The sequence below is a fragment of the Simochromis diagramma genome, unplaced genomic scaffold (genome assembly GCF_900408965.1).
Source record: "Simochromis diagramma unplaced genomic scaffold, fSimDia1.1 OVJJ01000583.1, whole genome shotgun sequence".
Classification (NCBI taxonomy): Eukaryota; Metazoa; Chordata; class Actinopteri; order Cichliformes; family Cichlidae; genus Simochromis; species Simochromis diagramma.
Window position 1 is genome coordinate 2,133,150 of NW_024387285.1, and position 26,548 is coordinate 2,159,697.

Here is a 26,548-nt window from a genome sequence, read left to right on the forward strand (position 1 = left end):
TGTAACTTCTTGGATTTCACACATGGTGGACCTCACATCTGCATCCTCTTCCTGTGCTTGTGTAGCCAGCAGACTTTCTGCTTCCCTCGGCGTGACTGTTCAATCTGTATTGGAAAAAGAGCTTTGGATGCCTTCTCTGCATGCCACGTGTTCATACAGTTTGAAATGAAGCATGTTGCAGCCAAGCTAATGTTAGTGCTCCAACAAAAGCCTCTTAACTCAGATGTCATAAGAATTTAGGGAAATTGTGTCATCATGAGAAAAAGAGAAGATGAAGCATGTGTGGTCATTTCAGCTTTCATAGCCTGAAAACATAAATCATTAATCATTTCTCTTAGGTCCAAAGATCCCCTGTGCAACAGGAAGCTTTGGAGCCTTGGAGCCAAAATAGCTAACTAGCACCATTTGGTTTAAGAGCAACAAAAACACATTTTTTCACCAGGTTACCGAGACTTTTGAAATGTTTCTCCGCGGTTTTTGAAAGATGAGATATCTCAGCAGAGCAAAAACAAAAACACTCTTTATCCTTCTTATGTGATCATTATTATGTAGTCCTCTTCATAAGGTGATACAGATGTTGGGTGTGTGCAATGGGAACTCCAGCACTGCATTAGAAACAGCTGGTTCCATCCCGTGCATGCGCACTGGACTGGACTGGAGGCTGATGACGCCTTCAAGTGCCGTCAGTATAACAGCGCTTTCCCAAAGTTGGGCAAACGTCAGAAAAAAAAATAAAAATAGGTCAATGGATGACACATTCATCATATTAGTCGCGAGCAGCTTTATGGTGATGTCATATTTATTGTTTGTTTGCTTTTTAACAACCTACAGCTCCATCATTAAAACCATTCGTTAATTCTGAGTACGTTCAGGAACTTTGGCAGTGGATCCTGTGGGCTGTGTGGGGTGGACTTCCTTGTGTCTGGTTTGTTCCAGCTTATCCTGCGGATGCTTAATCAGATGGGACGGTTTGTAGTTTGTAGACGGTAATTTGGAGGAAATAAACATTTTCTTTTCTTTTTTTAAGGTTGTAAGATCAGGGCCTGCCATTTCAGTGGGAGGAGGCAGGCAGGTGGGTGCTTGGTCTGTGGTAAAATTAGGGCAGACTGACTGGCAGGACAGGTTTACCAGCACCACAGTGCATTTTAACTGGATCAAACTGATCAAAGTTATATGACTGACCTGTCACTTTTCTTTGATGGTTACATTTTTATGATGTTGTCCATTTTGTCCAGGTTAAAACACCTTTAGTGATGAAACTTACAGCGTTCAGGCTGTAGGCTACAGTAAAACGAAGGATTGAGTGATTTGATGGCACGGCCTTCAGAAACATGAGCACTTTTAGACTGCGTATTTTTATATTTTCATATTAAAAAAAACCTGAAAAAACAAACGTCATGCAATTTACTTACAAAACAGTAACAGTAACAGTCCTTTCCACCACGTAATAAAGCATCTATTGTGTGCTTATTAAACACCTTTCTCTCCATTTACCAGCTTTGTTAAATTCAAAACGAGCTCTTTTCTGGGCACATCTGTAAAACGAAGCAGGAACTTTAAAAGAAGCGATTAGTTTTGTACCAAAGCTACGCCTACAGCACTCAGCAGTACGAGTTTTGAGCAGCCCTTGAAGGAAGCTCAAAGTTCTCACAGTTTGTCTCGGTGAAGTTTGCGAAAAGCTGATATTTTTTGGGTTTCTTCCGTCTGGGGTTTTGCGTGTTTTTCGCCAGGTTTGATTTTATTGAGGATGTGAGTGAGCAGTGAGTCACAACGATGTAGAAACTTCATCGGTGACGTGACGTGACGTGACGGCGATTTCCTTGATTTTGTTGCTCAAATTGTTAACTTGGTTGTTTTGGAAGAAGTCTGACATGCAGCTCCTCCTCCCCGAAAACTCATCTAAACTTTGATTTTTCTCAACGAGCAGCGACTCCTTATCGTTTCTCTGTGTGGCAAACATGCGGGAAAAGTTGTCACGTTACTTTGCCGCGGAGGAGAAACTTGTGCGCGGACAGAGCGGCTGGACTTCGGCGGCGGTCGCGGTGCTCCTGCTCGGGTTGTTCGCCTCGTCCTGCTGGGCAGAAGAAGCGTCCTGTCACGGGGCGTACGACCTCTACTTTGTTTTAGACAAGTAAGTGAAAACTGCAGGCAGAGCTGGTGAACTTTAGATGACTCCTGTGTGATCGCGCTGCAGCAGCATGCTAACTGCTTTTTGTTATGGACTTCTGTGTTTGCCTTTGGAGGAGGACGAGCCGGTGCACCCCTGGGATGTTGGGGGGATAGTTTGGTTAGGGTGGACAGATTATCTGCGACCTGATTAGGAATATGCGTTTTCAACATATCCTGTATCTTATGCAGACTGTGTATAAATTTGTGGCACTATAAGGTTTACATTGGGTTACTGTTACTGGCCGAAAAACCACTCAGGTCTGCTGCGTTATGGAGATGAAGTGCTACGGCCAGGGCCTTACCTAAAGGGGGGGCAAAGGGTTGTTTAAAGTCTGATGGGGCCCACTTGGTGCCTGCTTCTCGACTTTAGTTTCACTGAAAACTTTATACACTCTACTCATTCCATTTATTTACCAATTATTTTTCACATTAAAAAATAAATAAATAAATCTACTTATATGTGATGCTGTTTTGCTTCTGAATGTCAGTTTTAGCGGATTTCTTATTTCCCAAGGGGGTCACATGGATTTCCATGTTAGAGTTGGCAGTTTTTGCAGGCGATGAAGTCTAAGTTTTAACATCCAAACGTGCAGTTTGGAGTGGCCTGGCCTGAACTGCGCCTCTGCCTGAATCCCATCTGTTGACATCAGTGGCAGACCCCAGTCATGCTGATGTGGCTGACTGGGGTAAAAATGTGTTGTTACAGAAGTGGGGTTGGACAGGGGGGAGGGAAACGTAACAAACTAAACCACTTTAAAAGCCAGCGAGTTGTGATAAAAATGAATTGACATGTTATAGTTAACTATACAACTGAAGCACAATAATCAACTGTGAAGTGATGCTGAAGTTGCTGATGTTTGTGTGTGTGAAGCGACTGATGGATACAGTCAGCTCTAATGAAGCTTCCCTGAGCTTTGAACGTACTGTTGTTTTGCTAGAGCGCTTAAAGCTGTGCATGTAAAAGACTTTATCACTGAAGGTGATAACAAGTTTCATTTGCCAAAACTCACAGTACAAAGAAGGAATGTGCGTGGCAGCGTGCAAACTGATCACTCCTGGCACTTGCTTACTTTGGTGTTGTTATGGCTAGCTGGCTATCTTTTAAATTCTTTGTAATCTGGTGAAAGTGGAGACTGGTTCATATTCAAAGTGAATAAGCTGCCGGCACCAGTCTGTGTTCAGGTCTACTGATATCTCAAAAAAAACCATCAGTGAGATCCTGGCAGGAATTTACTAGTGTGATAAAACCTTCTTCAGTATCACATTTTCTTTTTCCAGAAGTATAACAGTCTTTATTTTCTTGATACATTTAGGAGAAGACTACAGCAAGTCGGGGAAGTATAAAAGGTTATATTTACTGTGTTAGCATCCCGTTCATTCTCACAACAGCAAATATGTCAGCCCTAACTGCAGCTTAAGAGTCATGTACATAGTTATGCAAGGCAAATTGCACAACAGTTTAAATGATGTATCACATGAATTACAGCACGACAAAGGATGATAGATTAGTAACTTCACCAATTTCTGTAGCTGCTGCATCACAGGGTTTTGGGTACCTTAAAAATTAGGCAGTGTGTAAAATCTCATTGCTAGATATCAGAGGTTTGCAGATTGCAATCAATAAGTTGTGTTTTCTTCCACCTCCCAATTCAAGTACATAATCCTAGTTATGGTGGTCACTGTAGGACAAGCATCTCTGACCCCCAGTCAACTGTAGTGACTGTCAGTCTGCTGTTTGTTTCGTCTGTCAATATGCAAAACTGTAATATGCAAATAGGTAAAGCTTTGTGAAAGAAGTCAGTGGAGCTCACTTTCATCCAATGATTCAGGTTTTAAGATTAGGCTTCAAACTTTCCTTTTTGCTAAAGCATATAGTTAGGGCTGGATCAGGTGACCCTGAATCCTCCCTTAGTTATGCTGCAATAGGTCTAGGCTGCTGGGGAATTCCCATGATGCACCATGTATTTCTCCCTCAGTCACCTTTCTCACTCACTGTGTGTTAATAGACCTCTCTGCACTCAATCATACTTGTTATTATATCAGGCTCTCCTCCACAGCATGTCTTTATCCTGTCTTCCTTCTCTCTCCCCAACCGGTCGCAGCAGATGGCCCCGCCCCTCCCTGAGCCTGGTTCTGCCGGAGGTTTCTTCCTGTTAAAAGGGAGTTTTATGTCGCCAAAGTGATTGCTCATAAGGGGTCATATGATCGTTGGTCTACCTTACAAAATAAAGCGCCTTGAGGCGACTGTTGTTGTGATTTGGTGCTGTATAAATAAAATTGAATTGATACTGAGGTGAGATGTTGTGAATATCCTGAACTTTTCTGTCAGTGACTGTGAGCCGGCTTTTCTGAAGTATTGGACTCGGATACTTAGCGAATAAACTCTCATACAATGTGAGGATGTAATAGTCATTTACTGGCATTTAGACTCAGCTGACATAATTTCACCTTATAACCAGCTGTTGTTGTTTAGCTGGCTCGTTGTCAGCTGCATGTCTAATCTCCTGTTAGTTTTCAGTGAAGCTTTAGTGTTAGCTGTAACTAAAAAGTGGAAATGGAAATTGGGATTGCCTTGTAATGTAATGTAGAGCCTTCAGTTGGTCTGCAGCTGCAGGAACTTTGGATGGATTAAAAACAGCAGATGATGATTATAATGCACTGGCAGCTTACAGTTTATGTCTCTGGAGATTTCATGACATGGCTTGAAAAAGGTCTCTGTTTAGCTGCTCGGCTGTAAAAAAAGCTTTGATAAATGTTCGAGGCTAAGGTCAGATATTTGAAAAGAACTACAAGTGAACTCGAGATCAAGCCGGGGCTGTGACCGCTCAAGTGAATGATACTCTTGGGCTGTGTCTTGGTTACGTGGTGTACTGCTGTGCTTCGTGGTTGCATGTGGTGAAGCGACTACTGTGACAAACTCGTACCACCACACAAGCGTTACCGTGACCTCATCTTTCGCACCCTGAACGTTAACCAGACTTCAACCATAATATTTATGGTATGTTTAAAGAGCACAGTTGGTAACAGGTCAGTAACATGTCATGGGCTTTTTTATAATGTTATCATTCTGGGAAATGCTGAAATGTTGAGAAGAGGAAGATTGAAGGTTTCTCAACTGTTGCGGTATTGTTTCATTGTTTCAGTATCCATAGCAACAGCTATCTGACATGACAGCAGAGCATCTTCTAATCAATTAATTAAAGTCTTTTAATCATTGATTAAAGTCTTGACTTAAGTCTTTTTTTATGTGAAAGCATTAACTAGTGTGAGTTTTACACATATAAGCTTCTAATCCTCGAATACCATTGAAACCACCCTTATGGTGCACCGACAAACCCAGCGCAAGCAGCTTCGAGCAGATGTTGATGCTGCATTACTTCCTGTGTTTCGCACTCTCACAGCCCTGCTGCAGACATCACACATGCAGAGACTTCACAGCCACATTCAGTTCAGCAAAACTGCTTTGCAGAAGTAGTGCCATGCAAAAAGACCTCCTGTATACGAAGGAGAGTTTACAGCCTTGACAGCAACTGTTTTTAATCCCACCCTCCCACGGCTTGGACATGTGCCACCGTGCTGAGTTGAAACACTGCTCGCCTGGCCCTTTTGTGTTTGACCTACCCTGCCCTGGATAAAATTGCATAATTACAGGATGATGACCAAGGTTTTTTGGCACAATTATGTCAGCGTGCACACATCTTTGCTTGTTCAGCATTTCTTTTTTATAAATTTGCCAAATGCGTTGGATTTACAAATGCAAGTTTAAATGTAACAGGTCTGAACTTTACTGTTTGTTACTTGTCAGCTTGCAGCATCTCTAAGTTTACTTTATCTCTGCAGCTATGATGGCTCTACTTCAGGATTTCCTGGTTGAACTGATAAGACTGTGCTGTAATGTTTGCGGCAGCAATCACTGCCTTACCTTTTTCTTTCAAAACCCTTTTCAGAGCATCTGTCAGTCACACAGTAACACAAATCATAATCCTTTTGGACTCTATTAGGGAACCAACATTTACAAGTGAGCTTCCTGTTGTTTTATAAACTAGCAGTTGAGTCCAAAAACCCATCGGGAAAGTGTTTACTGAAAGTACAGAGCAAGAGAACTGAGAGCTACTTTCCCATAGACTTCCAGCAGGCCATTAGATAGGTTGGGCACTTCTGCACTAGCTTCACTTTTTAGCTTCACTTGTCATCTTTTTCCATTCACACTTGGCAACCAACCTGTACATCCTCAGTGTGACGTCAAAGAAAAGCAAACACTGATTGAAATGGTTTCTAACAGTGGATAGAGCACACTCCACCTGGAGCTTTATTAGCCTTAAAGATTTATGAACATAAAATTCAAGTATTTCCAGCCTGTTAAATCATTCTGAGATAGTTTATTTAAACTGGAGGATAGCGCAACACTATGAGAGCGACCTCTGCAAACTCCAAAAGCAAGAAAATTCTTGCTTTTGGAGATGCAACAACACACCAGCTAATCAAAACAGGTTGAAGGAGGAGATACTATCAGCTAATGACTCTGCAGCGCTCGCTAGTTAGACTCCATATCACAGGAAGAGCAAACAGTAGATGGAAATTACTGATTTGGGTATTCGGTGAAAAAGCAGGGTTAGCTGGTTTAAAAGCTCGACCCAAGATAAAACATCTCACTTTTTTGAGTTTTGTTGCATGACAGTATTGTGCAGGTCCTGATGAGTTATAACGTTAAGTTACTTTATTCTTTGTCTTGATGCACGCTCAATCATCCAGGTTAGTAAATCCCAAAAGTTGATTCTGTTCATCTGGACGCAGCGTTTTGTGGGAGAAACGTTTCGTCACTCATCCAGGTGACTTCTTCAGTCTCAGCTGACTGCAGGTTTCCCCAAATCTTATAAACAGCACATTTGCATAATGACTGAAACCAAATTAATCTTGTGAAATTTGGCACCAGGTTATAAGAGCAAACCCAAATGTTAATGCACGAAGCAGAAAACACTCAGAATAAGATGTCTTTATTGTTATGAACACATAAGTAGATTAAGTTGGGAGCTTCATGCAAATAAAGATTCAAAATTGCTCATTATAATTTTTATAAAACCAAAAACCAACATGTTTGTTTTCTCAAGCCAGTTATGAGTTATTAAACCCAAGCATCGCACTGAACAAAGATGATGACATTGAGATCCTCCAGAGGTGATTCTCATCCCTTTAACTATTAAACCAATGTTTAGCCACAAAGAACTCACTTAAATATATGCAGAGTCACCAGCGTTGTCAAAGTAGAGTAAAACTCTTCTTTATTCTTGCCTCTTTCCTCCGCTGTGTGACCTTGTCTATGGGCAGCAGGGAGGAGAAAGAGGTGGCATGAAAGATGAGCCTCCTAACGGTCAAACTCTTCTTTTTTATGTTCTCCGTACATACATAGAATTGTAATTATTGGTTTAATTACCTCTTTGTCGTTACATCAAGGGCACATTTTACACACTTCGTTCATTGTGGTCAGACCGACTTACTGAGGGGTGAGAGGGGCCAAGGGCTATAGGTTCACACCCACCTTGGAAAATTTATGTGTCGTTTTTAGCAATTACCAACTCTTAATTAGTTTTAATGAGACAAAGACAGTAGAACAAGCACTTGCACCTTATTCCATCTTTCTCTGCACTTCTTGTAGAGCTCGTCTGTGTAACGAAAGGTTGCAGAAGTGGGCCTGTCAGACATCGGAGAACTCCCGCGTTACTAAACTGCACAAATTAACTGGATTAAGTTAAACTGCATTCTGTTGCTTCAACCTCTACCCGGTAACTTCCTGTTAAATTTCAGATCTGTTGGCCAAGTACATTTGTAGAGAGGCAAGCCTCGTGTGAACGTTCGAGGATTCTAACAGCTGAAGTGGCTGCTGTAGTACACAGACTTTGCACAATTATCCAGCATGTGGCTGGTGTTAAATGTCCAACTGTGGTTGTGGTACAAAGCACAAATACTGTACAGTATTTTACTCCCCAGCACACAATCTGCTGCAACTGATGAGCTGTGAGCTGACTGTTGTTTTCTTGTTTTCAGGTCTGGAAGCGTTGCTAATGACTGGCGTGAGATATATTCCTTTGTGAAGAACCTTACTGACCGGTTTGTGAGGCAAGTATGATATTTTCCTGCTTTCTCATATCTCACGGATGTTTAAAAAGAAAGAGGAATAAGTTGGGGAAAATGGAAGAAGGCCTTTTCTTCTGTTTTACATCTGTTTGACATCAGCATGGCGGTTTTATGGGATAAATGTCTATCACTCAAGCGCTCACACCGTTACTTCCAGCCAGTTGCACAGATTTAAATGACTTCCCACCTGTTTTACAAACTATCATTGTGCAGAATCTACGGCATCCGTCTTGCACATAATTCATTAAAAAGACAAAACGGCAGAAACCGGCTTGAAACGTTCAGCTTGCATAACGTTTGAGTCAAACGGCGCCTGCCAGCACAGTACAGACGGTAGCGACCCAGCCAGAATGAAGTGGTTGGTTGAAGAAAATAGCAAAGGCACCAGGTGGGAGTGGGTGGCAGAGAGGAGCAGTCTTCTGGGCTGTGAGAATGGCCATTTGCACCAGGGGGGGTCCGGCTCCACACTTATCCCCTGCTTCCACCACAGAACGGCTGACAGGCAGACAATGTACAGTAAAGCAAAAGAACACTGGAAGGCGATGAGGACAATCTGCTAAACAATGCTCGCTCACCAAGAGCACTTCTGTTCCGCCATGTGGAGCAAACTGGACTACTTCATCACCCCCCTCTCCACCATTCTCAAAGAAAAAAAAAACCCAACACCACCCTCTGATTTGTCCTTGGCATCAACTGCGTCTTTATCCCAAGTCTTTCTTAGAAATAAGAAAAGATCCCAGTACTGCTAAAGAGGTAACAAATAACATCTTAAGCTCCAGTTAAAACCTAAAGTTCGACGTTAAGTCACCACCCACGATTTCTCATCCGTGACTTGCGTGCGGTTAGTTTTTAGTCCACATATGAGTCCCGAAACTTGCAGACAGGATGTGGATGTATACGGCTGCTACCGCTCCCTGCCAAATCTGGCCGTGTGGCTTAAAGATTGTGCTATTTTTGCGGGGGAGGATCGCGACTGGGCCATGTGTCATGTGGGTGAGAAATATCAGCACCTCTCCTTATGCTCTGAAGGCTTCGGATCTCTGAAGGAAACACTTAATTATCTGAAGTTTAACTCGCTCTGTGGGATGGCATCCGTGTGCTTTCTGTCTGTAGCAGAGGTGTGAAGTAACCGAGTGCATGTAATCGAGTATTCACCAGAGTATTGTTTAAGCGACGCAGAAGTATCTTTACTTTAGTTACTTATAGCATCCTGTGATTTCATGGTTACACGATGTTTTTCACCCTAAATTGTGTCGCTGATTGGAATCCACATATGACGAGGACGACCGCGTCGCTGTTACCTTTATGATCGCGCAGGATAAAAACGTTAAGGTCAAGCTTGCAGTGTAAGAGGATTCTGTCTTTCAGTTGACTTGGACGCTTCGCAGTTTGTCTGTGGTCTGGTCTTTTTTACACCATCAAACACTTGATGCTCGAAAAGTTAAACCGTAGGACACCAGCCTCACGCTGACGCGTCTATTTTTCCAGCACTTCTTTATTTTAATTTAACAGGAAAATGTGTTACAGTGAACGCCACCTTTAGCATGAAAGTCTCTCAGTGCGGTCACTTCTCAAACCCACTTCCTTGTAATCATATTTTTAGGTGGCTGTTGGCAGAAATATTTGTTTCGTCACTAGTATTTTTAAAATAAAAAATCCCTTGTAGATGTTCTCTAAAGGTTTAGTGTATATTTAATTTGCCTGCTCAATATTTCGTGCTCCTTTTAACCGACGACCCATCACGCCCTTGTGATTGATTTCGGTATTCTAGTGAGGACGAGTGAAAGTGTGTCACGCCCTGCTGCTGGTTACTTAGAGCTTCTTTGGATTTTAGTTTGTTAACTGAATTTTATAGTGAAACCTTACTGAAGAAATGCACTTGTAGTTTATGTTGGCTTAAATAAAAGTATTGAGAAATCATTGTTTTATAATATTAAAACTAAATAATTCCCCCAGTACTCATCAGATCTTGTCATTTTTTAAATCCAGCTTAGTCAGAGCTTATATCTATATATGAAAATGTGTAATTTTATATATTCTATTTCATTCATTTCTCATTTTATGGCTTTTATTACAGTTCTAATGTAATTTTATTACCCCCAGTTTTGGGGAATGTCACCATAGCCATGTCTTCGTCCCTGCGTCGGTGTGTACAGGACTCAGAAACCAGCCATGTTTGTTTAAAAAAATTAATTATTAATAATTCATGAGGCGGCGAGCGAGTGCTCGGAGATGACAGAGCGGTACTGAATGTAAACAGCGCTGGCTGTACTGCGAACACTTGACGCCACACTGTTTGGTCAGACACACATCAAAGTGTCCAACGTGTCGTTTAACACCCTTAAAAAGTCACAGGTACAAAATATATAGATTCTATACTATATTTGCGCCTGTGTATGTGTGCGCGTGTGTGTTTGTTCGTGTGTTTATGCGTGACTCATTACCACAACATGTTTCCTGTCTTATTAATCACTTCCTCAGTCCCACAGAAGCTGCTTTAAGTCATCCACTAATATTAGTTGACATTAAAAGAGCCCCTTCTGTTTGGTTCATTATTAATGCGTCTTTAATTCCCTTTAACTGAACTGAACTGATGTAAAAGCTTTATATAACACTGTCTGTCACACTGACACATTCCCAGCTAGTCTGAGAACTTCACGTGTTTGATTGTGGCCGCGATCGTTTGGTAAAGACAACAAAGGACAGAAGTGCAGATTTTTGTACAGGATAATAAAACGTGTCATATTACAGGGTTATTTTAGTTGTTATTATTTAAAACAAGCAACTAAATGAGACATTTAGAGTATTGCTTCTGTTTGTTTATTTAAAACGAATCCCTGTCCTTCTGTTTTTCAGTCCGAGAATGAGAGTCTCGTTCATCGTTTTCTCTGCCCAAGCCAAAGTCCTGCTGCCTCTGACTGGAGAAAGGTACCAGAGTGAACCCTAAATGGCACACAGACATGTATATGCAAATACACATACACTGTACTCACTAAATACACACACACACACACACACACACACATATATATATATATGTTAGGGGTGCAACGATACCGTTCAGTGCTTTCGGTTCGGTACGCATATGTAGCGAACAATACAAAATGTTTAATTTATTTTATCAACTTTTCTTCTGACGATGCTGTCTGTGTTGAGAGCTCAGTGAATCTGCGTTCGACTACTCTGCCTAGGCTGCACTGTCGAGCGCAGATCCACTGAGAGCAGCACAAGCTAGCAAGACAGAAGCTAAGCTCGTTGCAAGATGGCAAATTGAAGCTCCCCCACCCTCATTCAGATCTGGCCTTTGGAACTATTTTGGTCTTCATGTGACGTATGACCCTGAAGGTAAGCGAGTCATGGACTAAAGTAAAACAGTATGTCGGATGTGCCACGCAGTGCTCAATTACATGGGTGGGAACTAGTGCGTTAGCGCAGTTAGCTCGTTAACGTGTTGACGCCGTCCAGCCCCACGCACGGGGCAATCAGTGGTAGCTCGTTAACGGAGATTTGCCGTGTTGTGGCGTTAACGTCATTTCAGATTAACGCTGACAGCACTAGTGGGAACACAACGAATATGACTGCACATTTATGCCGACAGCATCCTAGTGCAAAGACAAGTGGAAGCAGACAAAAACAACAAGCACGCATGCTACAAACTTTACCCGAGTCATTTAGACAGCCGTTAGCACAGGATTCTCCTTATGGGGACCTGATATGTTTAATATGCTGCTGAGAATATAGCCCAGAAGAAGCGTATAGTATAGCTTTTATTTTGGAAAGAGCCATTTCTCTGTAATAAACTCTCTTTTCCAAAGATGAGTGATTTCTCCATCAGATAGATTATTTTATTCCTTTGTTGTTTCAGCAACATTAAATTTAAAAACTGTACTTTTGAGTAAAATATATATTTATAATTTTAATAAATGACAAATTAAAAAGGCATGAACTTTTTTTGTATCGAAAAAATATCGAACCGTGACACCAAAGTATCGAACCGAACTGTGAATTTTGTGTATCGTTGCACCCCTAATATATATGTGTATATATATGTAAATGCACATGTAAATACATATATAAGGTGCATTATGCATGAAGTGGTAACTGTAACTTCATGCATAACTGCTTCTTTTTTAATTAAAATTGCAGAAGGGTTTTATATATTAATGTTGGAATCGAGCATTTTCACATTTTCATCATCCTAAAAAGCTTAAATGTGAGGATCAATGATCTGCATGATAACTACTGATTTAACATTTTCACCCAAGAAAAGGAAAAATGTTTATTGATCTGAATTCCAATTCTTTAAATTAATATTAAATACTTTGACAAATAATAATAAAAGCATTTTTAAGTGTCTTTTATTTTTTGGTTTTTACCACTTTAGGGTATAAATAATTTGGCAAGTGGTTTACTGTCGTATTTTTATCTGCACTGTCATCTAAATCATATCTAAATTTAGCACTATTTTTAAAAATGACATAAATAACACTTTAGACAAAAGTGTGATGTGTCTTATTTCTGGAAAGTGAAACTTTTTAATACTTATTAATATCAGATTAAGAAAACAGGGGATGCACAGATGACGTGAAAAGACACTGGCATCTGCACTGGAAACATTTTGGAACATGGCTGATGCTGAGAGTTGTTATTATGAAGAATAAAATAAGTGGTTTTTAAAGATGTTGGAAGTGTCTTTGTTATCTTTGAACATTAAGCCAAACAGCAAAACTGATGCGAAGAACAAGAACAGTAGCGTAACTGTAATGATGATATTGCAGTCAACAAAGCCGATGTTGGTCAGAATAGTGAGTGTCATCATGTAGCTGCTGTAAAGACATTTTACACATCAGTGCTGCCAGAGAACACGCTGAAATGTGATTCGGTGTCAACACGTGGCGTGAGCCGCTAAGCGTTTCTTTATATCGTCAACATTTTTAGACACGAGATTGAAGAAGGTCTGCGGCTTCTGAAAGATGTGACTCCAGCAGGTGAAACGTATATGCACAAGGGAATCGAACAGGTTCGTTTTCTCTCCTTTTACTTTGTAAAGTAATCGTAAAACACAAATCTGATAAAATGCTCGTCACCAATCTGGTTTTGCAGGCCAACGAGCAGATAAAGCAACAGTCGCTCAAGTCCTCCAGCATCATCCTGGCTCTGACAGACGGGAAGCTTGCAGTTTATGTTCACGAACTGACTGTGAAGCAGGTGATTTTCATTCTGACCACAGCTCTAAATGTAGCTTATCTCCCCCCTTCCCTTGCTTTCTTACCTCAGCGTAGTTTAAAATTAAACTCTGCATTTTTCCTCATTCAGAAAATAAAAACCTTTTTTTTTTTAACTTATTCATTTGCAGAAGTATCTGTTCATCTGTTTATTTGCACTCTGTTTCATGATGTTTTTTCTTTTTCTTTTTTTAAATTTCAACCTGTTGCACATCATCCACGCATTTATTTGAACTGCAGGCTGACGAAGCGAGGAAATATGGCGCTCGTGTTTACTGTGTGGGTATCAAAGACTTTGATGAGCAGCAGGTAAGAGGGCTTTAGTCTTAATCTAAACATAAGACGAGTCTGTCGCTGAATGTGTGCTCAGTGATTCCGGTTCTGGTGTAAGACACATTGGCGTGTTGGAAGAGTGTCAGGAAAAGGTAAACATCATCAGTGCTTTTACCTGTGCGGAAAAACCAAGTGAAGTAGTAGGACACCCAAACATGTTCTCGCTGTCAAACTTTCACCTTTTAAAGGCTTGAAGATGGCTGGAAAAAATAATAATAATTTACATTAAAGCAGAGAACAGAGTCTTCGTGACATAAAGCTTGAGTTCATGCCGGGAACACCGGATGTACAGTTGAGGGAACATATGAAGTCTTTGGAATTTCCAGGATTTCTGCATCGATTACTCTTAAAATGTTGTTGATTCTTCTTCTGTTATTATAGACAAACACCAGCTGAAAATACTTCTAACATGTAAATAGTTGTGCTTTTTCTGCCTTTCTGAATGCTTCATATAACTACTTGATGATGTGGAGGAGCTTTGGACCTGGAGCCATATTTCTGGGATGTCTTCATCCCTGTCAGCTCGATCAAATTGTAAATTCAGTGTTTACACATCGATTTCAAGGAGCAGGAGGACGCAGCAAAACCAAACCATGATGCTGCCTCTGTCATGCAGAGCGCACTTCCTCTAGTCCTCCACTGTACAGGAAAGCCCAGCTTTAGTCTCATTTGTTGAAACTTGAGATGCTGCAGTATTTATTTGCAAAGCTTCCTTTGGTCTGTGTCAGTTACTGCAGACACAACCCCTCGGTTCATGACTGAACTTATAGTGTTTGGTTTGTTCAGGATCGCCACTGCTAACAGCAGCAGTGTCGCTGGATTTCTTCCATTTGTAGACACTTTATGTTTGTATTAATAAACACTCGCTTCATTAGAAATTCCTCTGTAGACTTTTCCAGCTTCTCGCATCTCCGTGGTGCTTTTGTGAAAGCTGCTGTAATCAAAGCTTAGTTTTTGCCACCCAGCTATTCTCAAGAAAAGTAACCAGACTTTGTATGCCTGTGATTATTAGGAACACCTCAGTCCAAGCAGCTTGTGGAGAACTTGTAAGCATAAAGGTTCACCTTTTTTTTCCAGCCTGCAGCATGTTATTGTGAATTAGATTTAAAAAAAAAACAAACCCAAACAATTCATGAATAATCTGTGCAGAAATCCGTCTAATCCAAAGCTTTTTTCTTGCACCCGTACGTGTGACCAGTTCTCTCACCTTAAATCACTCTCGCTTTTCAGGTGTTGATCTTAACCCTACACTGCCATTTGTAGCATATTTGATAGATGAGTTTCTGAGACCTGTATCTCATCAAAATGATCAACACTTGCCATAATCTCAAAATGTTATGGACAAAACTCTTTTTTTGTTTTGTTTGTTTTTTTTAAAATTAACATTGACAACAAAAAGTTGCCAAAAACGTCCAAAATATCAAATGTGATACAAAAAATATATAATAAAAGTATATCATACAGAGCACGATATAGCAAAAACAAAATTTGGATTTTGTTATAATCTCATTTCCAAAAAATCAGAATTTTCTGCCTGTTTTTTGTTGCTTTGGGTCTTACAGGATAATATTAGTTTCATTCCCAGTGGTCGGTCATTATTTTCCCAAAATAAGTTGGAATGCTGTACATGACTTTCTAGGACATGATATTTAAACATTTACTCTTTTTTTAGATCGCATGATCAGTTATTACTTTTCATACTTTTTATTTTTGGACAAGCTTCCTTTTGAAATGGAATGAGAGGGTGCATAAAGAGGGTGCACACTAATATTTTTGGTTCATCGTGTGTTTGTTTTTCACAACATTAAAGAATGCGTGGAAATTTAAACCACTCTGAACTTTAAAATAACATTAAATTGAGGTTAATTACATTACAAATACTTGATACTAGCGATATGACCAGAAAATAAACTAATACACAGTAAATGAACGTGTGATCATACGGGAATAGTTAAAGTGCGTTTATACTATTAAGCCAGAATAGCGAATTCTTTAAGGTTGATTTAGCGTGTCGCCTGAGATTATATTAAGCAGTACAGAGACCACAGGAGTGTAACTATTAAGGCTTACTGTGAGCATTTGTTGTCATTAGAAACTGTGGAGTAAAAGCACCATTTCTGTTGGCTGTGAAATCGGTTATTGGCTCCTCACACCGTTCACACTATTTTTATTGTATTTATTATTTGTCTCCGTAACAAATGATGAGTTTGTGCTCATATCGTAAAGTGACGTCAAGAATTTCTTCCCTCTAATGTCACCGATGCTCAGTGCTGTCTGCACTTTTACTGTCACTCTTCCAACATGGTGGCCTGTCCCTTGTAACCATTGGTAACCGATCCTTTGATGAGAACTTAAGTCAAAAACAATGGCAATGTTGCTCCCAATTTGTGCTGCAATTTTTTTTTTTATAGTTGAGCAAAGTGTTTGCCACAGTCATGCCATCTGTTTGTCTCCTCCTGCCCATAATATGAAGGGAAAGACAGAGCTCAGTCATAAAGAGGAAAAGAGAAAAAGAAGAAAGCCGTGTTAAATCAGCACTGCTCCCTGTTTACTCCATTCTTTCGTGATACCAACAGCTTGCTGAAATTGCGGACACCAAAGACCATGTGTTTCCTGTCAAAGATGGCTTCCACGCTCTCAAAGGCATTATCAACTCTGTAAGTTTGCCTGACGTCTCTTTTTTTTGTGTCTTCGTGAGGTAGCTTTGTCGTTCGTGCTGTAGACTAACAAGCTGTGGGTTTCAGCTAAACCTCTCTTCTCCGTATGCAGGCACAGCTCAGCTGCTAACATAGTGCACGCTGTTTGTCAATTCAGCAATTGAGTAAAGTTGTTTCCTTTGGCTTCGTTGGCATCTCTCACAAATTAGAGCAAAACCTCAGTGGACTTCCTGCTACGCTGTTTGGAAAATGTCTGTGGAAATAACTGGTCGTTGTGTCCTCATTTTGCACACAAAGACGGAAATGTCTTAGCCACTCTGTCGCAAATTACACGCTGTGATGGGAACAAGTAGTCACTGTCCATATAGCATCCGCTTCACGCTGTGTTTTTTATTGTGTCACAAGGCGCGAGTGCAGCAGCAGGGCTTCAGTAGAGCTAATTCTCATTTTTTTAGATGATTTTTCAAAATAAAAGCTGGTGTAAGCCACCAGTGCGACACAGAAATCAGCGAGTCGCCCTCAGAGAGCGAGAGTCCCTTAAACAGTGTTTAAATAACGTTCACAAACAGCCGCCTCATCCTCTGCCAGCCAGTTAGTTATACTTTCCATGTGCTGCAGCTTTTAGCCTGAATGCTGTCAGCCAAGGTGGGGGTTTGTATGGCAACATTTTCACATGAGTCTGAGCCCAGAGTCCTGCAGAGCACTCTGACCCGAGCTGGACTTACATGAGCTGAAAAGGCCAGCAGTGTTTAGGAAAAGAGCAGAGCTAAATGTTGCTGTCAGACATGCAGCTGGAAGCACACAAAGCCAAAGGGTGCGACTTGTTTCTGTGTGATGCAAAGAACCACGAGCTATGATTGATGGCTCTACTTTTAAAACGACTGTGATTTACAGGAAAGTGCTGCTTTCTACCTTTGTCTTGTGAATGCAAAAATAAACAGGTAAGACGGAGATACTTCATGCCAGTTCTTTATAAATGTGTTAATTTTATAGTTTATTTAGACACAGAAACATGTAAAGCTTTTAATTTAAGCACTGCAGCTGCTGTTAGCAGAGTCTCGCTCGCGCATGTGCAGCCACGATTCATTGAAAGCAGCTGTAATTGTTGTTGAACTATTGTGTGTGTGTGAGTAACCACAAAGATGAAAATGTTCTCATGTGTAAGTCCAAGAATACTATCAACTGTCAGAAGTACAGACACCCAGTTTGTAACAGTTAAGATCAGAAGATAAAAGACTTTGGGGTGAAGGGTGAACATGATTACTGATATTTTGAAGAAAATGCTTCAGTCTGTTTATTCTATCAGAAAGAGAGCTTTGTTCACAGGGCACTCTTGCCACTAAAGGCACATGTGCGTGTTTTTTGTGGTCTCGAGACACTCCAACCGTTATCCAAAGCGTCTGAAAGCCTGTCTGAGAAAGTCCAGGACAACAACAAAAAAGCTCGTCCCCTCAGAAGAGGAGCTGAGTGCAGTGACGCTTCCAGCATCCAAATGAAACGAGGAGCATTCCTCTCTGATTACTAATACTGGATTCCTGACTAGTTGGCCTTCTTGCTTCACTGTTGGATTTTGAGGATTTGAGATCATCTGTGCAGCCTTTTGCTGCAGGATCCACCCCGCCTCTGTGACCAGCATGACAAAACTCGCAGGAAAAAGCTCAGCAAAGTTGGGTTTCTGCACCCTCGTTTATTTCTTCTGCACTGGCCCTTTGTTGTCTGAGCTGCAGGCCTTTTGGGAAAGCCCCAAATTCAACTGCTATCAGTAACTTCCTTTGCTACTGGACTGTTAAACTCTGCACCATTAGTTGTTATCTTGTGGCACTTCACTGCAAAATAATGCATATGACAAAGAGTTCATTGCCATATGAACCTTTTCACTTAATTATTTCCAGAAAGTGATTAGACTAGCCTCATCCTTGCAGAAACCCCCGCCAGTTACAACACTGGCTGAGATATTTGGATGACTTTGGGTATTTGGACGTCTGCCTCCTTTTCCCTCTGCAGCCCGTAAATAATGTTTGTCACTAGATCCCAGAGAAATGAATAGCTGCTGTTTGAGTTGAAGCAAACGGAGGCCTCTAATCTCAGCATTCAAAGCTTATATTTTAATATCTTCAAAACACCGAGGATGTAGTTTGTGGATCCTGTAACTCAAACAATTTACCAAATTTTCTTTAAGAGTGAAATTTTTCTGTATGTGTGAGATGGAATTTCTTCAAGTGGAAAATTTCACTAGATGGAAAAACAGTGTAATTCCTGAGGTCCTCCCATTATTTTAAGCTTAGGGAGGCAAACAGTCAGTTGTTGTTTTTTTTTATTTCCCCCTTCTTTTTTTTTTCTCTATCGCACTGCCAACGAAGTAATTAGACCGGGAAAATAGTGGCACAGAGGAACAGCAGCAGATCCTTTTCCCTCCCAGCTGTCATCTACAACCCTCTCCCCTTTTAACAATTCCATATCAAACCGTCATATTTAATAAGGCTGCTGTAAACACTTCCGTCTTCCTCTTCTCAGATTGAAGTTTAACCCAACATCAAATGAAAGGTTCAAGTGTCCTATATTGCAGTTAATATGCTTCTTTTTACTGACTGTGTACTGGGATTTGCATAGTTTGTCCTTTGTTGATTTATTGAATCATAGCCGATAGTGCGGCTCCATGACAGTGGGCTCACACAGGCTCTTTATATGGTAATGCAGGATCCCCGAGGTTTTTAATCGAAGTGAGGAACAGTAATAGTCTTGCATAATTTTCCCATAAAAGCTGACACAGCTGCTGTTCTACCTCCTGTTCTCCTCACCGCTGATATTCAGCGCTCTCCTTTAGCCTGCAGGTCCAGAGGAGCAAGACATTTCTCAGGTGTTGCACTCTAATCTGTTTTCTAAACTTGACAGAGTCGATAACGGCCAGGACTTGATGTATTTATTCTCAGCCCTCAAGCAGTAATGTTTGCATTTCATGTCCCCTTCCCCTCTTATCCTCAAGATATTAAAGAGATCGTGCACAGAGATCCTGAGCGTGGAGCCCTCCAGTGTCTGTGTGAATCGTAAGTAAATCCCGATCAAGTTTTTGGAACTCAAGTCGATTTATCCTCCACAGGAATCTTTTTGTTTTTACATGTGCTGAATGAAACAATGACATCCTTCCAACTGTGTCGAGCCTGCTCACAGACAAGTAAAACTTTAATGTTGGTAGTGCAAAGTCATACGAGAGGCCATCAGAAGAAAGGCGAAGGCTTTTAAAATTCCTCCTCCGAGCTTGTCTGCTGTTTGTTTACATTCCACAGAGTCCTTTGATATTGTCCTCAGAGGGAACGGCTTTGCCCTCGGACGCAGCAATGAGGGCGTCGTCTGCAGCTTCATAGTTGGCCAGCAAACCTTCAGTAAGTGGAGAAAACCCAGAGTAAAAGCTTTATATACATACACCATGTAGTCGTTTAATGTCATAACTCACTGTGTTCCTTCGGGTGGACTTAAGTGGACTGGTCTGTGCAGTAAACTGATGGTGAGCATGCAGGATTCAACTCTGCACAGTTATTGATTAATAATTTGAAATGACTCTTAAATATACAACTCGGGTACCAATCATAGGACAGTAACTCCCCGTTAATGAACTGCTGAAGCCACATTGTCCAATATAATCATGATTACCAATGACCAGAATGATGTCCTGACGAGCTCGTTACATCCTGCACAACCGAGCAATCGTTGCAGCTAAGCTGTCAAATGATCATTGGCCCAGTCCTGTTATTCACGCAACACATTCACATCTAAAACTTTTGCAAATATTTGCTCAGATTTGTATTTTTACAGTGTCGTAAGTTTAAATTTTGCTCGTGGCTTTAAAAAAACTACCAGGGAAGTCGAAAATCATAAAGAGGAAGTCGGCATGCCCGCAAAGGAATTTTTTATGAAGACAATATCATGTGGCTGTCTACCACAATCTGTCCATCCAGTCTTTTTTTGTACAGAAATATTTTCTTTGCATGACCTGTATTTCTTTGCTCCTTCCAGTAAATATGTTTCCCAATCTTCTGACTAAAGGGTTCCAAATTAAATTGAGTTGAATCTTCCCGTTGCTCACACGGCAGGACCATGTTTTCACGTCACGTCTCCTGAAATGTCGTCTTTATTTATATGCTGACAAACAGTGTTGGTCAAATTGCTTGAAAAAAGTAATTAGTAACTAATTACTGATTACTTCACTGTAATCACATGAAAAAGCCTCTTTTTAAAAATTGTTTTTTTTTAGTTTAAATCTTTTAATTTTATGCACATTGCATCAAGCAGAAATTAAATTATATGCAACAGTCTTTGACCTGAAGACATTCTTTAACATTTAACCCTATTTTCTGCATATTCCAGCATATAAAGTAAAATATTTTTTTGTGTTTACACTCTTTCAAATAGTTGCAAGTAAAACAGCAGAAAATAAATAAAATCAAAGTCCTGTCGCTCTGAAATCTATTGTCACCTGTTTATCAGGAGTGGGGTGAGTGGAGGTTTGCCTGGCGCCACAGCGGTGATGTCAGTGGGGGGATCCGGGGGTTTTTTCTGTGAAGTTCACATTCCCGTGGCAGCGTGCTCGATGTTTAGTTTAGGGGTTTTTTCGCTGTAAAAAGAAGTTTTTTTCCCCACGCAGAGAGTACAGCGGACGCTAATGTCTTTGTCACTTTTTACGGAATCAAAACTCGAAGTAATGTGATTACTTCCACGCTTTAAATGCGGCATGGTCGTTCTCTCTCCCACTCTACATATTATCCATTGTTGAGCTACACACGTCCGTTACCACGAATGTCGCTCACAAACAAAATCACAGTTTAGTAACGCAGTAACGTAGCGTGCTTACAGGAAAGTAACAGTAATCTAATTACTTTTTTTGCAATAGTAATCCCTTATTACTCGTTACTTGAAAAAGTAATCAGATAACAGTAACAATAACAGGACGTTATATTGCAGAGGAAAAACCAGTACGTGATGGGGAAAAACTCCAACAATAATATGAACCCTTATGGACAAGCACTTGGCGACAGTGGGAAGGAGAAACTCCCTTTTAATAGGAAGAAACCTCCAGCAGAACTGGGTTTAGAGACGGGCTTCCATCTGTTGTTAGAGGGGAAAGAGAAGAGAGCAGAGGCAGATGGGACAAAAGGTGCACATGGGAAAGAACAAAGCAACCACCAAACCTTAGAATCTGCACTGGGGACATTTTTCTTCCCAAAATTTGGAAAATAACCCAAAACTTGCAATAATAATTGCAGACTAACCCAAAATCTCAGCAATGCCCTAAAAGCAAACAGTAAGTGTTCCATCTGCACTGAGCTCAGCAAATTGTGGTTAACGTTTTTGTACGCTGCATCCTGAAATAGCTGTCTGCACTCTGATTAAAGGTTTCCCCAGAGCCACACTCGCAGTAACAGACACTCCACCCTCTTTCTCCACTGCTATGAATGGATCTTATGTGCGTTCATTTATAGTGGAAAAACTATGAGGATTTATTGTCTTTTAAGGACGTAACGTGAGCGACACAGACATGGAATACAGTATGTGTTGGAAAATCTTCATCTCGCTGAGAGGTCGGAAATGGCAAAACAAACCCGGCCCGGACATGTCTGTTATCTCACTCATCTCAATGATCTGAATTCAGCAGAAGGAAGGGGGGGATGTACAGTAGGTCACCGCGCTCCTTATTTTGTGCTTGCAGTCTGTTCTGATAAGAAATCCTTTTTTTAGGAAGCAAACGGGATTTGGCACCTAGAGCCAATCTTTTAAAGCTCTCATTTGGCCGTGGGATCTGTGGGATCGGTGACTGCCAATGACAACACTTCCATCCTTGACAAGTTATTTTTGATTTTCAACATTTCAACTTGACTAAAATACTTGGAACATATTTTTTCCCTTTAAAAAATAAATTCATCTGATTTAGGAAGCGGCCATTAGCAGATGTCTTCCTGTTAGTCCTTTCTCAGTTTAGGCTGTCTCACATTCGCCCACTTGGGGCTATTTATTCCCTTACTGGCTTTTGCATGTGTTCAGTCCAGACCTTTTTAACAGTGGGGCACCTTATAATTATGGACAAGCATCATGGCAGCTATGGAACACAGCACATATGTGAAGCAGATGCTTCACTCAAACCAGTTGGATCCCTCTGTAGAAAAGGAGGAACAAGTTTCAATCATCAGAGTGACCTCTGTGACTGGAGACGCTTCAGGTTTTTGTCAACCTGTGCTGAGGAACGCTCTCAGATTATAATCCAGTCATTTATTTTATTTTGTGCCAATCGAGTCCCAGTTCCAAAATCTCATAGGATAAAAAATCCTGAGCGTAGAAGAAATGTTCATTAACACAAGTCAGTCAAAATGTGACAATATCACTGATTTTTATTCAAATGGGAAAGATACAGGTCTATTTAACCTCCTAGGACCTGCGTCCACATATGTGGACATCACATTTTGGGTTATTTAGACCAAAATACTCAATTTTGCTCTACAAGGGCCTGATATCCACTTACGAGGACATCATGCTGCTACTGTTCTATCGAAATTTTAAACGAATATCCTCATATGTGGCTCTCATTTTTCTTAAAAACAAAAATAAGGTAAAAAAAAAAATCTGGTAATTCTTTGTTTTTACATTCATCGGGCCCCAATCAGCCCAAATATCAAAGAGAAATTAAAAATGCATGCTGTGGAAGAGTTCGGGTCTTAGGAGGATAACACAGACGCTCACAGAAGGCTGTTGGTTGCCAGAGAACCCCAGAACTGGCAGGTTCACCATGAGCGGAGGTCATCCTGTGGGGCTCTGGCAGCGCTGCTTTTGTTCCTCCTCTCACAAAGCAGCAGATACCTGTCTTACTGTTGGATTGATGCTGCCCCTCTCCAGCTCTCCTTACGTAACTACTGCTCTGCTGCACACTGTTGAGACTATACTGGGCGAGACCGCAAACCCAACCTGTACTGGACGCAGTTGCCGTCTTGTGTTACCAGTAGACCAGAACTAGAGAACAATCGGTCAGGAAGGTGAGGAGAGAGCAATGGTCTGTGTCCACCACCATCAAAAATGTTGTCTTGTTTTTGGTCCTCCAGTGGACCTGTTGTGTTTTAAATCACACCAGAGCAGGTGAAATGGATTCGTGATGGTTTACACTTTCTAACGGGACAGTTTAGTTTAACTGTTTTTGTGTTACACCGTAGTGATCGAGGGTTTCCTTCATGTTTGACTGTGTAGACAGAACAAGCACGGATACATAAACAGATACTGTGTTACGATCCGTAATCCGTACTTACCTCATTAAACAATCTGCAAAGTTAATAATAAAACTTTTTTTTTTATTTCTTCCAGCTGAGAAGCCGAGCACGGTGCGTAATGACTATCTGCTGTGTCCCGCCCCGAAGCTCTATGAAGTCGGACAGTAAGTAGGACGTTGTTTCATTGTCGTATATGGAGAAGCCGTCACAAACAGTGGAATCTGTGCTAACAGTGATGCTAAAATATCAGAGAAAGACCTCCAGATATGATGCAAAGGCGAGGTCAGCTAGAGGTTATGCTTCCGTGCACACCTTTAATTTAATTAAGACATTTAAAATTATTCAAGGTAAATATATATGCACTTCGGTATATTCTTTTTTTTTCCATAACACTTGGTGAGCATGAACAAAAGTGAACTTTCTTGGCTGTAAATATTCACTGTGTGTGGAAATGCAGCAGTGTCTTCAGGAAGCATGTTCTCAGAAACATATGACATGATATATGCAGCTCGTTTGTGTTTCTATAGATACATTTATGTTTTCATCTTGGCACGATGACAAGAAGAGACGTGTGAAGTCTCAATGACAGGATCGCGCTGGCGTCTACAAATAGGGACAATCTAAATAGATTCAATATGCTGCCCTATAAATTGTTACGGCAAAGGAAAGAAAGGAATGTTGTGTAGGATAAATGCCAGAGCTCAGTGTTTGTTTTTCAGCTTTATGTTGAATTCGGGAAGCTTAACTCAGTCGGTGGATCATATATAAGGTCACGTCCTTTGTAGTAGTTACTTCCCCTTTCTTACATTAACCACATCAAGAATCTTCCCCCCAAAAAAAGCAAACTTCCCTTTTCTGGAGAATTTAAGCTTCTTTTGTGCAGCTCAGGTCTCTGTGTTTGTTTGTTTTCTTCTTATTTTTATTTAAATCACACGTCTCTAAAGTTTTACTGAAAGATTAAAGTCTTGGTTTCTCTCGTGCACATTTTCTATTTTTTTCCACTCAGTTTTTCAAAAGTCTTTTGTACAAACAATCAGCTCCTAAGTCTGTAAATTAGCTGTATGTTAAAACGCGTAAAGACGCAGTAAACAGTGTAGAAGAGACAAACACCCCATACATACAAGCCGCAAACACTCGAGTGAAAACAGTGCAAATACGCGTTTATTCCAGCCCGCGTTGCTGTTGTTTGATTTTAACGGCATCTCTTATAATCCCAAACCATAGCAGATGATCGCTAAGGCATTATAGATGGAACAACAGATTTTAATGTCCTTGCTGACTGCAATCCAATCAAAAATGTATGATTATGAGTGCCGCTGGCTCCTGAAGGTCTTCCAGCTCTAAATGAGATTGTGTATAATACAGTATGACGGCGGCGATGCCGTAACTACACCGATTCAACTTGAACCTCACCTCAGTTAATCCGCTCATGTCAAAAATCTAAAGTGTTCATGAAAACATGATATTTTCATTTTTTTTTTATTTTATAAAAACAGTGGCCTAAACTACAGCGAAGAGATGGAAGCATACACATACAGACTCTAAAAAACAGAATTTAAATGCAAAAACATACATCAATGCATTAATAACACAGGTCTGAAAAAAAATTATTTTCAGTTGCATGACATATTTTTGGTCAATTTTATGAATTTTAGGGTGCTGAATCCAAAAATGATCTCCATTTCCATCCATCACGTACAGTTTTTGCAAAACAGGAGGAGTTTACTTTAAATAAACTACAACAGCGGTGAAAAAAACCCCAGTTTTTATTACAAGTAACCATGCATAATTTTTCTGAGATTCCTTACTTTCCACTATGAGCAAAGTAAGCCTGATAGGACCTACTTTGACTCAAGTATAGATACCAGATTTCAGTTTAAGGGAAACTATGCACTTAATTACACTAAAAGTATGAGTTTTGCAAGGAAACCTATCGAGATTCAGTTCAATTTTATTTAAATAGCGGCAAATCACAACAACACTCGCCTCAAGGCGCTTTATATTGTAAGGTAGACCCTACAAGATGGAATTTTAAAAATATTTTTCCTGGTTTCAGTGAGTAAAAATCTATAAGACAGTCAAAATATCCTATGCAGTTTTTTGGTTGCAGACCTGTCAGTACAGAAGCATGCATTTAAACAACCCTCAGTGTTTGTTGTACTGCTTGTAGATGGAATTGGTTATTTTTCTGTTTTATTTTCAATATATAAAGTCTAAAAAGATCTTTTCATGTTTTTATAAGGGAGAAAAAAGATCATTTACATCACTATATAACTATCAGTTGTTTTGATTGTGGATAAATCTATCAAATCATTATTTGATGGATTTAATAGATTCATCCTTGTTTTCTCAGTTGAATGCCACAAAAATCCCAGATCCCAGATTATATGGTTAGGTACCTTTAAATCTCTTCAACCGGGAAGAATTCAGTGATTTTAATATAAAAGAAAAACATAAATTCTTATATTTTGGAAATTTGAAGGATCATTTTGGCCATTTTGCATAAAATAAAATGATATTAGATCATAATTAGAGCTGGTTATTTATTGTCTGATTATTTTAGCACTGCAATAACTGAACAGAGGAAGGAGCCTGAAGTTGAAAAGGTTTCTTTAGAATTCTAGAAAGGTCATTTGACACGTCTGTAATTTTTTTACTGCACAGATAAAGTTGTGAAGTCATGCATATATTTTATAATTTTATAGAGTTTTGAGAAGCCTTGAGGATTTCTCAGCATTTCAAAGCGTCTGCTGGACTTTGTCCAGGTTCTTTCTCCTGAGTCGAGCTC

At 40.3% G+C, this 26,548-nt stretch overlaps 1 protein-coding gene across 1 annotated transcript in view; it reads left to right on the forward strand.

Annotated features, from left to right (window-relative positions):
* The first annotated feature begins 1,608 nt into the window (after positions 1-1,608).
* The window catches only part of antxr2a (ANTXR cell adhesion molecule 2a), a 79,071-nt gene continuing 54,131 nt past the window's right edge, over positions 1,609-26,548 (forward strand). Inside the window, exons 1-10 of the mRNA XM_040003659.1 lie at positions 1,609-2,131; positions 8,212-8,283; positions 11,158-11,229; positions 13,240-13,321; positions 13,405-13,509; positions 13,767-13,835; positions 16,436-16,516; positions 19,500-19,560; positions 19,801-19,896; positions 23,855-23,924. Of these exons, the coding sequence (XP_039859593.1) occupies positions 1,959-2,131; positions 8,212-8,283; positions 11,158-11,229; positions 13,240-13,321; positions 13,405-13,509; positions 13,767-13,835; positions 16,436-16,516; positions 19,500-19,560; positions 19,801-19,896; positions 23,855-23,924 (881 nt within the window). The 5' untranslated portion in view covers positions 1,609-1,958. The remainder of the gene's footprint in view (positions 2,132-8,211; positions 8,284-11,157; positions 11,230-13,239; positions 13,322-13,404; positions 13,510-13,766; positions 13,836-16,435; positions 16,517-19,499; positions 19,561-19,800; positions 19,897-23,854; positions 23,925-26,548) is intronic.